The following is a 14,207-nucleotide window of genomic DNA, read 5'->3' on the forward strand; positions in this document are numbered from 1 at the left end:
TGGGTAATTCCTATGACTGCATTTCACTTGTGGAGGGTGCAACCGTAAAAAACGTTTACATGTATTTTGTTAATGCTCTCGACACATATAAATACAGGGCACGGAACGCCATAAAAATTTTAAAAACGCAATAATATGTTGCCTTGGCTTACACCGGGGATTCTTAAGGCGATAAAAGAGAAAGGTAAACTGGGGGAAAAATTCAGGATCTCGCCTTATAACAACGCTCTGAGGAATTTATACGAAGTTCATAGAAATAGGGTGACTGCGTTGCTTCGGTCAGAGAAGCGCCCATATTAGAGTAAATCATTTTACGAAAACATGCAGAACCCTCGAAAACTGTGGTCGACAATTAATCAGATATTCGGTTGCCATACAGGCCAATCAGTCGACGTTCTTGGCAAACATTTCGATCATTTGAAATCTGCTGGTACTGACTGCAATGTTCACTTCGCTAAAGCATAGTCGATTACGCAGCCAGCTCAAACTCATGGTTCCGATAATATTATGAACTCAATGTCCTCTGCATTCCTTCCTTCCATCTCTGCTTGCAGTTTGCGCAGCATATTGATCAGTTTCAAACAGAAGAAGGCACCTGATATAGATGGCACATCTATGTACAAGTTGCAACGTGAATTTCCCATTGCAGAAAATATGATTTTATTTCTGCGGAGCGGGTATATTGAACTCGGTTTTCTTCCAGATGAGCTAGCAATTGCAGCTAGAATTGCAGCTAAAGATTACACAAGAAGAGCTCATTTAAGCAGGTTGACAACTACAGGCCGATTTCAATTTTAACAGCAATTAGTCAAATTCTAGAAAATCACTCAGCCAGAGTGATGACTGACTTTCTTCCCAACAAAAACAATTTATTCTCAACTTCTCAATTTGGCTTTCTTCCTGGGAAGGGGACAGTACTCTTCGAACGATTAGCTGATTTAATCTTCTCTGCTTTCGATAACAACACGGTAGTAACGGCTCTTTTCCTGGATGCAAGCAAAGCTTTTGACTCCGCATAGAGCGCAGGCATTACTCTTGCGCAAACTAGAGCTTTTGGGTTTTCGGGGGCTTTAGCCAAATTAATAACTAAGCATTTTTTTAATTGTTCACAGGTATTCAAGATACGGGATCATGTTAGTTCGATGGTTTTCTTAAAATCTAATGTCCCGGAGGAAACCGTGTTATCTCCACCACTATTTAACGTTTATCTAAGTGATCTGTCTAAAGCTACATCCGAATGTCAAATGTCTTAATACGCAGATGATAGATAGATAGGTAAACTTTATTAAAATAATAATAAAAAACAGCTAATGGTCGGGGCCCTTAGTCCAGGGCTCCGCTGGCTTTTGCCATCTTCTCCGCTCTCTTTATCAGCTTGAGCTGGTCGTCGAGGGCCGAGCTGGACAGCAGTGCCTCCCATTGCTCCCTCGTGGTGTTCGTGTCTGGGTGTTCTATGTTGTGTAGTGCGCACTCCCACGTAATGTGGTATAGGGTTGGTGTGGCCCCACACCATGGGCATTCGTCCCTGTAGGCTGTGGGGTGTATCCTATGTAATATGTGTAAGTTCGTGTAAGTGCCTGTCTGGAGCCTACGCCAGGCAGCGGCATCCTCTGTGTTTAGATTTCGATGGGGTTGTGGATATAGCAGACGACGCCCTCTGTGGTAGTTGACGATTGCTGAATACTGGAGGTCGACAGGGTCCAGGTCTTCTGCAGCCGGCGGGTTGAGTGCTCGGTTATGTACAAATCCTCGAGCTGCTCTGTCGGCCTGCAGGTTGCCCGTGATGCCTGTGTGGCCCGGTATCCAGATGATGGTTTGGATGGTGAAGTCCTCAGGGTCCTCGTTGAGTATTCCGGCTAGGACTTCTGCAGCAGGTCTTCCAATTCTTCCCTGTAGGAAGTTGCGGCAGGCCTGCTGGGAATCCGTGAGGATCGTCAGTGGTTGGTTTGCGTGTAGGCCCTCGCGGATGGCTAACGCGATGGCCAGCCCCTCGGCTTCCGTAATCGTGCAGGGGCGGGTCGATGCAGCGGAGGTAACGTGGCCTCGGTATTCGCATGCCACCGCAACTGCGCCCTTGTTGTTCGTGCCATACATGGCAGCGTCCGTAAAACGGGCCGTGGTATTGAATCTGAACACTTTCTCCATGTACTGCGTCCTTGCTCTCCTCCTGCCGGAGTGTAGGTTAGCGTCCATGTTGCGCGGTATCGGGGCAACGTGAAACCTGTCCTGAACGTGACGAGGTATGTAACAGGTTTCTTGGGTTCGTGTTGTTATTTCTGGGAACCCCAAGGTTTGTAGGACCTGCCGGCCCGTGCGAGTCCGCGCAAGTCTCTGTTGTTGCGAGACGTAATGGGCTTCTGCCAGTTCGCTGAGGGTGTTGTGCAACCCTAGCGCCAATAATTTTTCAGTCGATGTACTCATCGGCAGGCGGAGAGCGGTCTTAAAAGCCATCCTTAAAAGTGTGTCGGCCTGCTTCGTATCGGACTGTGTGAGGTGGTAGTAAGGCAGGCTGTATGTGATTCTGCTCACCACCAGGCTACTGACCAGTCGCGGGGTGTCGCTTTCCTTCATGCCTCTGTTCTTGGATGTTACGCGGGAGATCATGCGTGATATCGCCTTGACTCTGGTTTTGAGGAGTGTAAGGGTGTGTGTGACCCGCTGGTTAGATTGCAGCCACATGCCCAGCACACACTGTTCTTGCCACGCACCCTGTTTTCATTTCATCAGCTGCAATGCTACAAAGTGCCATTGTGTCTGTCATGGACTGGTTTTGGAGAAACTCTATCACTATTACCAAGCAAAAAAAAACAAATCTGGTTTGTTTCCACAATCCGCATAGACGAATTGATCCCTCTCTCTCAATATTCCTTCATGGTTCATGATGCACGAATTTTCAATGCTCTCCTCTCCTACCATTGCTGAAGGTAAAGCACTTGAGAATTATCTTCGGCTCCGATATGATATGGAATAGACAGCTATCCCTTCTCTGTAATGAACTCCGGGCGTTATCATGTACTATTTACAATGGCCGCTTCATTGTCCCATTTTCTGTGCGCAATATAATCACTCATGCCCTTGGTTACAGTATGCTGAGATACAATACACCAGTATTTTGTGATTTTTCTTTAACATAGCGTTCAAATATAAACTGTGTAATAATATCACGGCTACGAAATGTGGTCTAATGTGGACATGTTAACATTCCCGGTGGTACTAGCTTGTTTTCTGCTTTACAGTAGCCTTCCTTTGACGCATTATTCTTAGACTATTACTTGCCGTCATCTCTGGAATAGTGATTTTCTGTTTTCTTTCGTGCCCACAAGACCAGTTAGGCGTCACCCCATGTTTTGTAAATCCCGATGTTTTACGTGATTTGGACGTTTTGAGCCAACTTATTGTGTTGCCGATACATTTAATTCCGTGCTCACGGAATTTTTTTTTCATATCATCAAACGTGCTCTGAAATTATATTTAAGAGAAAACTCATCTGACACAGTTTCATGTCTGTTTGTGTTCAGTATTTCTTCAAATAGCATTGGACCCCAATTTGCTGCCTTCTCTTTTCTTTCATTTTCGCTCTTATTTCTTTGCCTTTCTTTTTTCCTCACTCTTGTAGTTTTTGCTTTCCTGGAACTGATGGCCGGATACAGCCCGACAACCCTCATTGGCTTAGGCTGACCCGTTTTACCAGGTTCTTTTATCACAAATGAAGTATTTATTATTATTATTATTATTATTATTATTAGTAGTAGTAGTAGTAGTAGTAGTAGTAGTAGTAGTAATAGTATACCCGTTGTCTGTCGACACCTCACCTTGTGCAATCTGATTGCATGTGGGACGCATATTGCGTAGTACTTTCTGAAATGCGCGCACGCCCCAGCGATTGTTCTAGAACCTTCGATGAGCCATGTATAAAAGCCGTCGTGCTTGACACCCTGATCAATTTTTCGGCGGTCGACGACTGCTTCACCGCTGTGGTTAGGCTTTGAGTGTAACCTCTATTTTTGGGCACAGGTTCGCCCAATAAAGGCTTAGCTTCGCCATTTACAGTTTCGCTGCTGTGTGCTTGGCCCTCAGAACTGTTCTGACGTCAGCGCGCACGCAGCGCGCGGGGGCTATCACGGAGTATCTGGTGGCTATCACTTTCCCTTCCCCGCGGTCCGTTCTCCTTATCCTATGATAAGGGGGCAAAGAAACTATGCGCTCAGACAATAAAGCTGGCTTTTTTTGCTGTTTGCATTAGCAGGGCTGACGTCTGGTCGCTTCAGTGGCGACGAAGATAGGATGACTGGGTGAACACGCCCATGAAAGCGGATGACAAACTATACATGCCCGCCACTGTTCGAGGCATTCATTGACCAGGAATATCCTCTGGACATTTTGATTAAATCCTAACGTCCAAGTCCCGGTTGGGACGTCCAATGTCCAATAACATGAAGACGATAACTTGGGGATGTCCTATTAAGCCATCCTTCAGACATCTACACGGTTTAACTTCTTGGTAATCAACAAATCCCAAAACTTTAGTCCTAGAGTTGTCCAAAGGATGTTTTCACGGTATGTCCCATATCGGGCATATGTGGGGCCAACACGCACAATCTAACACGTACTATGCGTGATCATATCGCGCAATGTTGTCTCTTCCACATGTGCCTTCAGCGCACTATTTTCCGAAAAGACGTTTCATCCAGCAACAAGAGGCTGCTGCACTCAGGATCAAACTTCCAATGCAGACGTTTGATGTCACAGCGCTGAGGTCCGCCAAGCAGAAATTTCTAAATTCAAAACTTTAGATCGGGTAACTCCAGTGTAGCCTACAGGATGGGTACGCTAGAGTTATCGTTGCGTCATTTTTGAAAAGTGGCCAATAATAACAATAGTAATATTCATAATGATAACTATCCTTCAAACGCACTGTCCGGAAAAGGCTTGCTTGGGCTTTGTTTGCGCTTTGCTTGCATGACCGCCATTGCGAGGGCTATCGTGCAACTGCATAAGGTTGGAATAGCTCAAATTTTGTAAGCATTTGTTGTGCCGTCAGCGCACTTGCTGCACATGACGGCCGGCCATATGCATGCACGCTGCTGAATTTTAACACATCTGTCTTTAGGGCTGCTTTATTGTTCTTGCCAAATAGCGCCATGCACGTTTCTTGGTATAACGATACTTTTGCGCGACTTTTAGATAACCGATGGTCATTAAGGGTTACGGACTGGATCCCAAGGGAAGGGAAGCGTAGCAGGGGGCGGCAGAAAGTTAGGTGGGCGGATGAGATTAAGAAGTTTGCAGGGACGGCATGGCCACAATTAGCACATGACCAGGGTTGTTGGAGAAGTATGGGAGAGGCCTTTGCCCTGTAGTGGGCGTAACCAGGATGATGATGATGATGATGATGATGATGTAATTGTGTCATGATCCGAGCGCTTTCTGCACGTGATGGTTAGGCGGCCAAGCTGCTGAATTCTCACGTTACTTCTAGGCCGGCATTTTGCTCGTGCCAAAGAATGCCATACACTGGCATTTTGTCTTTGTAAGTGTGGAAGCAAGTCCACGAAAATACCCCACTCAATTTCTAAGCACATGTGAAGTGCAATATAATTGTCGGCGACTGCTGAAGCCAACCTGTAACAAGCAGGGAAGAAAGAAGTTTGGGCGTGTTGCTGGGATGCATTCAGACTGGGGCTGTATTCCTGGCCTGTCTTCATGCAGTTATGATTTTACATGACAAAAATGTTTGGTCGCCTTATTAGACTACTGCAATGAATCGTCGAAGAGCCATGCAGCTCCTTTCATAATTGCCCCTCAGGCCGACACAAAACTAGGCCAACCTTGTAAAATGCAGCAAGCCTGCTTCACTGCTAGGGCCCATTATGAGGATCGTCGCTATTATGTTCATTTATAATCAGTTTGCACATCCTATGGATATTCTAAATCCACACCCAAATGTCGCACAAACGACCTTGGGAGGTTAGGTAACAAAATGTTCCAGAATCGTCTTACATCCAGACAAAAATGTCCTTAGCACGTACGTAGGATTATGCAATCAGAATAATCCATATTTAGACATCGCTTGCGCGTCCGACTTTTACACAATGGCGTTCGTGGGACGTTCCTATGAACGTGAATTCGTGTGCGTGGGATGATCCTATGGACATCTAAAATCACGCACAGGCTCCCTACATATGTCCTGAGGACGTTCGATTGTCCCGTTTCGGATCTCTGCTGGAGATGTGTACGACTTTGGTGGTACAATGGGGAGGGCCACCGCGTTACGGACGGGAAGAAGAAACGGGCTTTACTCGTTGGAACGCGGAGCACCAACATGGTGGGAGTAATTGCCGGACGCTGCACGCTCGTCAACGTGAACGACCTTTCGTACAGCAAGGTTGTTCGCCCTCTGCAACCATACTTTTTGCTGGAGCGTAATGAGATAGTCCAGTCGTACAAGTTCTTCACGTGCAGCCAATAGCCATGCTGGCCGGCCAGCGAATTTCTCCTGGCCATTCGTCAGATTGCAAACACGTGCAATTTCAGACACAGCCTGCACAGAATGCTGCAAGATATGATCGTATGCGAATTTGCAAAGCTCCAGTGTACGTCGGCCACATTTAACGAAAACAGGCTTGAGAAGAAAAGAGGCAGAAGAAATAGCCCTGGCAGCTGAGCTTGCAGATGAGAACGAAAAGGGATAGGCGCGGCCAAGTCGGACGAAGACTTGCATGCGGTGACGGGGAAAGGCGCATCGAAGAAGGGACGCCGAACATCATGGTTCAGGTTAGAAGGCCGCGGACACAGCGCAGAAACACGCCTATTCCGCTCAACTGTATGCTACTAGTGCTGTCAACGTGGGCACCTGGCGAGGGTGTGCTTCCGTTGCACAGATAAATTGTCTACCGCGCCAAGAGTGTCACATCAGGACGTCAGTAGGCAGGGGCCGAGGGATAACGATGCCGAGGCTGATGACCTATTCACCCTGAGGACCGCTGATGACTACGTAGGGTAACCTCGGGACAGTCAAGCCGCTTGTGCGTACGTTGTAGGGGTACGGAGTTCCGATCACAATGCAGCTAGACACGAGGTAGAACCCGTTTCAATTATCATGTGGACAACGTAAATAAAACATCGGGCGGCCTCGCCTAAGCTCGAAGACTTGAACTTAGCTTGTTTCCTCGGGAAACTTCTGGTGCGCGGACAGTTGTGCCTCAACGTTTGCACAGGAAGGCCACATAAGCTGGAACGCGAATGCTACTGATGTCATTACATCGGCTTACAAAACATTACGATTTCTAAAACATCACTTTCCCTTAACTCAATCGCATGTAAAGCTGTTCGCCTATAAACTGCTAGTAAAAACGAATTTGAATACACATCTTTGTTCTGGGATCGGCATTAGGCATATCTTGCCTAATGCAGTTCTATATAGCGCTACAAAATATATCCATTTCTCCTACGCCTACAACGTCGGCATATCATACTTGGAAAAGAACCTTCCTTAGCGGTTACATCTTGTCGTCGCTGCATCGAAAGCCTCTGCCTCTTCTTAAAGTTCCACTATTCGATGATTAAGCACCCACGCCAAATTGTCTCTCCATTAGCGCACACACACCATTACGCCGGCCACATCTCCATTACGCCGGCCACATCTCCATTACGCCGGCCACAATGCATTGGTCATCCCCTGCAAGTAGCACAGCCACACTCGCGCACACACACAATAGACATCCTTACCAAAGCACCGCTTGAGCGGCGCTACGCTCAGATTTCATGTACACAGACACCATAGAGAACTGTGTAGGTTTCGCACTTGAGCCGACACGTGACCGACGTGCTCTCAGCTCGGTTGCAAAATGACCAGGCCAGGTAGACGTGCTCTCGCTCTCCGGTCCGTCCCCCTTGCAAGCACAGCCGCCTTTGTTCTGTTGCCGGCATGAGCGTTGTGCGCCAGCGCTCTGTAGTGTTGTCGTCGAGCGGTTGTGCGAAAACTGCTAGCATATACCGGTGTAAGCGGAGAGAAACATAAAGTTTAGTCTAAAATACACCATTTTCAACCTTGGTTTTCTACAGCAAGGGCTGGAATGCCCTTCATCGTCAAGTTACTGCCATTACCTGCCTGTCGCAATTTGGTCACCCTGCAACAACCTCTTTTTTTAAACATTTGAAACTGTTGTAACACTTTTTTGTTTATGTTGTATACCAACCCCTTATGTACCACCTCTACTATGGAGTTTTAATGGAGGCAAAATGAAAATAAATAGAAAAGGGACGAATTTTGGAAAAGGTCATGTAAATTATCTGGATACGTGGGCGTTCCATGAAGAAATTGTAGAGTAAGTTGTGGCTCTACTTGTAGATTCCTGGGCATGAATGCTCTACAGGATGTAGAGAGGAAATCACTTCATCTTGTTTTGTCTACCTTCTTGTTTAACTTTCGCGCTGTCTCTTCGTGATAAAAAAAGAGCTAAGAAAACCGCTAAAACTTGCGCACTATGTGCTCAAAGTCTCACACAGGTCGAACGAAAGCGCAGGTACAAATATTAGGGCACCTTTTTGAGCTTCGTTAAAGCCCTTATGTTCGTGCAAAGGGTTAGGAAAAAAAAAAGAGAACGGCGAGCATATTTGGCTTGTCAAGCCCAGTATCACGATTTCAGAATGTTGCAAAAGTTGAATTTTCCGATTTTACTAGTCAAAATCACGATTTGACTATGAGGCATGCTGTAGTGGGGCACTCCGAATTAATTTTGCCCACCAGGGGATGGGTAACATATTAGAATGCGTATTATGAATGCAGCACTCGAGGAGTACTTCTTGTTGGCCTAGTTGGTGATGTATAGTTATTAGAAGAGGGGCGTGAATTGACACACGCGAAGTAGTTGGAACTATTGACCACTAATAAGTTCGTGGTGAATAGTTACAATTTTGAGAAGAATAGGTGGTAACGTCTCTTCGCGGAAGTACAAAAAAGCTGTCGTCATGCCATCGCCATCATACCACCGTCGTCACCCTCATGGTCTTCGTGATGCTGTTATGCCGCACATGATCGCGTTACTGAAATATCTTTTGAAAATGCCATTTTTAAGTACATTTTCGCCCTTACAAAAGCTTACTTAATTTGTTTGCCCTTTAAAAACCTTAAAATGTGCCCGATAGATTGCCACTTGGAAAATTATTCGCATAACGTGGAATCCTTCAATGCGCGGGATGTGCGTTGTGTTTTTGCCTTTGTATTCGGACAGCTGCTGAACTGTGACGTTTATGAAGCTGTACTCACCTGTGCAGACGGGACAGCACTGTCCCAAGGGTACATACTGGTCACCGCACTCGAGCCTCGGGCACTGCTCCGTATCGCAGACGGTGTTGCCAAGTAGGCACTTGCATGTGGTGCACGGGTCGGGCAGCCATTCATCCCCGTCGGCGTAGGTAGCCCCATTGAACATGCACGAAGTGCTGCTGCCTGCACCCAGAAATTGACAGCTATTGCGACGTGCACTCCAGAAGACTTGTGGTCACCCGAGGGTGCAAACAGGAAGCAAAAAATCCATAATCATAAAGCAAACTTTGTGGCTACTATAGGCAACTGTCATCATCATCATCAGCCTGGTTTCGCCAACTGCAGGGCAAAGGCCTCTCCTATATTTCTCCAACAACCCCGGTCATGTACTAATTGTGGCCACGCCGTCCCTGCAAACTTCTTAATCTCATCCGCCCACCTAACTTTCTGCCGCCCCCTGCTACGCTTCCCTTCCCTTGGGATCCAGTCCGTAACCCTTAATGACCATCGGTTATCTTCCCTCCTCATTACATGTCCTGCCCATGCCCATTTCTTTTTCTTGATTTCAACTAAGATGTCATTAACTCACGTTTGTTCCCTCACCCAATCTGCTCTTTTCATATCCCTTAACGTTACAACTATCATTCTTCTTTCCATAGCTCGTTGCGTCGTCCTCACTTTGAGTAGAACCCTTTTCGTAAGCCTCCGGGTTTCTTGCCCCGTAGGTGAGTACTGGTAACACACAGCTGTTATACACTTTCCTTTTGAGGGATAATGGCAACCTGCTGTTCATGATTTGAGAATGCCTGCCAAACGCACCACAGCCCATTCTTATTCTCCTAATTATTTCCGTCTCATGATCCGGATCCGCCAAGCCAACTGTAGGCAACTGTAGCACAAAATAAACAACGCAAGCTTTGTGTGCCACTACCGAAGGAGAACTAGGACACGAGCGAATTTATTTTCTTTATTTTTCTTATAAAGAGCGTGAGTTCACTGCTTTATGCTTACACACAATGGCATATATCGGGTGTCCCAGTTAACTTGCACCAACATATTAAAAAAAACCATGAGCTCCAGAGAACTCCTACTGCCTGCATAGTAGCGGCACTCGTGTGCTTTCGCAGCCAGTATTTTTTCATCATGAAATATTAATTATTAGGTGGTTTTAATTTGTGAACCTTTTCATTATTGCTTGAATCGCGAACATCCCAATTCCAAATTTGTCGGGCACTTTATGTCACCTTCGAATCAAGCATTTATTTCGTGCTGAAGTGTGGCGTGTTTTTTTTTTTCAAGAAAAACCAAAGCCCGCGAAATACGCGAAAAATGAAATACATGCGTGCTTGCGCGCCGCTACTGTAGTCCCATCAAGCAACCTTTGAAAGATACGCGGCTGTACTTATTAATCACAGCACCGTATATGGCTTCGTCATGTAGGATAGCTCGAGAGGTTTCGCGAACCAACTACGCTGTAAACACAAATGAGCCCATATGGGCGTTTTAACAGTTGATAAGCCATTCTTCCTCCCTAGTATAAAATGAGTACTCCCACGAGAAGAAGCAAAATAAGCTAGAACCATTATTGTACCCCCGACCACATTTGAAGGGGCATTGCGGTTGTAAAATTGGAGTTTCCAAGGAATAACGGTGGTGTACGGGAAATCGGGAGTGTTGAAATACACCCATGTCTGAGACGAGCCAAATAGAGAAAAGAATGACTCAGCCGCGACCAACAAGGCAGTCAGGCGCAGCGACAATTTCAGTAGGAACATTTCTGCAGCCAGATTCGAAATATCCCGCGCAATTTGTGTTGGCGTGGTTCTTCTGTTCGGAGTGGCCGCGCCTTGGATGTTATGAGCGTCCCCTTTGGTGGGTTGCACCAGCAAGCTCTTGCTACTATACTGCCCAATATCCTACCTAGGTTAAACAATGAAAAAAGAAAAAAAAATACACTATGCACTACCACGCCCAAATTTTCTGATTCCCTATTGCGAACTGTGCTTCTGTACGTCTCCGCCTTTTGTTGTTTCTCTAATTTTCTTCCACCAATCCTCCAATCGCCTCTCACTACTGTCTATTGCGGACATGTTTGCTTTACCAGTGCTCCCGCTAAACCCTAGGGCTTCAAAGAGGCCAGTGGTGCCTAAATCGACCGCTGGGTAGACGTGTTCACATTTTAATAAAACATGTTCCGTCGTGTCCCTAGCTTCTTCTTCCTTCTTATATATCACTTTATAGGTGCGTGTTCTAAGGCATCCCGATCTGTCTTCCAAAAGGAATGAGCTTCCCTTTGAGTTACAATAAATGGTTTCTTTCCTGGTTTCTTTTTTTCCTCTTGAGTAGTTACTCATGGCAGATTTCTTTTCGATTGCCACCACCCATGATATTAATTCAGCCGCACTGACTTTCCGCTTGATCTTCTTTGTTACTGTGTTGCTCGCCAAACATGCTGCGTACTTGCTGGTAAGCTTCCTAGTTCTTTTCCACCACTTTATATCAATGTTATTCCTTCACAAATACCAGAACACTCTCCCAGCCCATTTACTTTCTTCCATATTCCTCAGTCGTTTTTCATAATTACTTTCACTTTGAGCTTCCCTTACTTCAAACTTGTCCAGTTCATACAACCCTGCACAGCTTCATTTGTATTCTTCCCATGAGCGCCCCATGCGAGGCGACCCACTCACCTTTCGTTCCCGTCGAGTCCTGATTGTACCCCTGATTTAAAGCAAAGGACCGCATTTCCAAAGTAAGTCCTGGAACCATTACACCTGGAATCTCGGAGGACGTCGTACCTATTGTATCCCCATAGCGACCTGTGCTTCATTATGGCTGCATTTCTCTTCCCCTTTACTGTTATGTTTTTTTCCTGTGTTTCCATATATCCATTGTCTTCGTTTTTCCATATACCAAGGTATTTATGTTCTGTTACCCGAGGTATTTCTTGGCCCTGTATCTCCGCTGTCTGTTCCCTGTTTTCATTGAATACCAAAACACCTGATTTTCTAGCATTAAATTTCAAACCTAAATTGTTGCATTCCTGTCCACAGATATTAGCCAGACGTTGCAAATCACTTTGCTTGTTAGCAAGCTACACAATGTCGTCCGCTTAAAATAAACCTGGGAGTTGCAGCTCTATTACTGTACCCGCCTGTTTGTATGAGAGATTAAACCCGATATTACTTCCTTCTAGCGTCCTCTCCATCCTCAACATGTACATCATAAACAGTAGTGGGGTAAAGGGTACCCCTGCCTCAGTCCCTTGTTGATAAGAACTTCGTCCTCGCTCCTCATCCCTTCCCATTCAACGCAAATGGTATTTTCTAGGTAAACGTCTCTCAACAGCTGTAGACAATCGTTACCGAAGCCTTCCCCTTTCAGAATATCCCACAAAATGTTGCGGTCTACGTTGTTGTAGGCTCCTGTAATGTCTAAAAAGCCCTCATACAACTGTCTGCTTTCTGTTTTTGATATTTGAATACACTGAGTAAGAACAAACAAGTTATCATCCAAATTCCTACCTATTCTCAAACTATTCTGAAGCTCTCCCGAAATGTCATTATTCTCTGCCCATGCTTGAAGCTTTAATTTGATTGCCTGCATTGCTAGCCTGTATACAACCGATGTAATGGTCAACGGTCTATACGAGTGAATTCTGTCTTGCTCCCCCTTACCTTTATAAATTAAATTCATTCTACTTTTTCGCCAACTATCTGGTATTCGCCTATCTTTAAAGGTTTTTTTCACTGCTTTCACCAGAGCTTCCTTACTTTTTGTTACTAGTTGATTTATCAGGCTAACGGGAACCTCGTCTACCCTTGTGGCTGGGCGCTTAGGAGGACGCCGAAAGTTGGAGCTACGCTCAGAGAAGCAGAAGCCTTCGGAGCGCGTACGCACGTTGAAAGCCTCGAAGCAGCAGCCATTTGCCAGCGACGGTGCGTTCTTCTACCGTGGTCGATGTTTCTTACAGCTTTGCACCCCCAAGAGCCCACGGTAAGTGACTTTGAACGATTATTACACGTTCTGTGAGTGTGCATGTGTTCTAAGTGAGGAGACACGCTGATATGACTTATTGAAAGTCTCAGTAGAACATGGCGCGACAGTTGGCCGTCCAGAACCATTTTGCACGATCACTGTGTTTCTTCGAGCTTTGTCCTAATCGAGGCGACTTGAGTGCTTACAGTCAAGCGAGTGTACTTAAAAATTTGGATTTAACATTATGAGGGACTTGGGCGCGTCTTTAATTGGGTGGATGTGAGCATTCAACATGTTCCCCGAAGCGCAAGCCACTACCACAATAGTTACGTGCAGTGCGAGGTGAGCTAAGCTTCGCCGCCTAACCACGGCCTGAAAATGTGGCGGCTCATTAAGGGTTTACTGCGGTGCGCATGTGTGAGTGTTTGTACAGCGATCATTTGAGCGAGAACCGGCGGCGCTTCTTTGTGCACGGTATCTGCTAGCGTGCGCGTACGTGGCGCCAATCCGCAGCTCGTGCTATTGTGTGCAGTAGGTCGCTCACTAAGCCCGCATTGTGCAGATTAGCCAGTACGCTCTGTGCTATCGTCTGTGTCTCTTCGCGCCGTCGTCGCTGATTGTGCAGCCAGTGCGCGACTGTGGCACGTAGCACAAGGTAAATGTACCTGGTAGCGAAGCTTCCATAGGAGCCCATACGTTCAAAACATGGCGGTCCATCGCCGGTTCATGGGGCTTAGCGCCATCTGTATGTGGTGGGAACACTTCCGGCGGAAGAAAAAATAACGTGACGCCATGTACGTTAAAAGCAGAAGTGACGTCATTTTGTTTTCGAAGGCGCGAAATTTGTTTTGTTGTTCTTCCTTTGGAGCTATATATTCAAATGCCCCGCCATTCGACTTGATGGGCGTTTCGAGCTTTCAGCGTGGAAAGCGATGCAGGAAAAGGCCAGCCATACGGTTGT

The 14,207-nt window shown here is 46.2% G+C and overlaps 1 protein-coding gene across 1 annotated transcript in view; it reads right to left on the bottom strand.

Moving 5' to 3' along the window:
* Nucleotides 1-14,207, bottom strand: part of LOC139059024 (collagen alpha-1(II) chain-like) — a 1,291,347-nt gene that overhangs the window by 1,191,630 nt on the left and 85,510 nt on the right. The window contains exon 2 of the mRNA XM_070536814.1: nt 9,269-9,451. Coding sequence (XP_070392915.1) covers nt 9,269-9,451 — 183 coding nt within the window. The remainder of the gene's footprint in view (nt 1-9,268; nt 9,452-14,207) is intronic.

The sequence above is a fragment of the Dermacentor albipictus genome, chromosome 4, assembly GCF_038994185.2.
Source record: "Dermacentor albipictus isolate Rhodes 1998 colony chromosome 4, USDA_Dalb.pri_finalv2, whole genome shotgun sequence".
Classification (NCBI taxonomy): Eukaryota; Metazoa; Arthropoda; class Arachnida; order Ixodida; family Ixodidae; genus Dermacentor; species Dermacentor albipictus.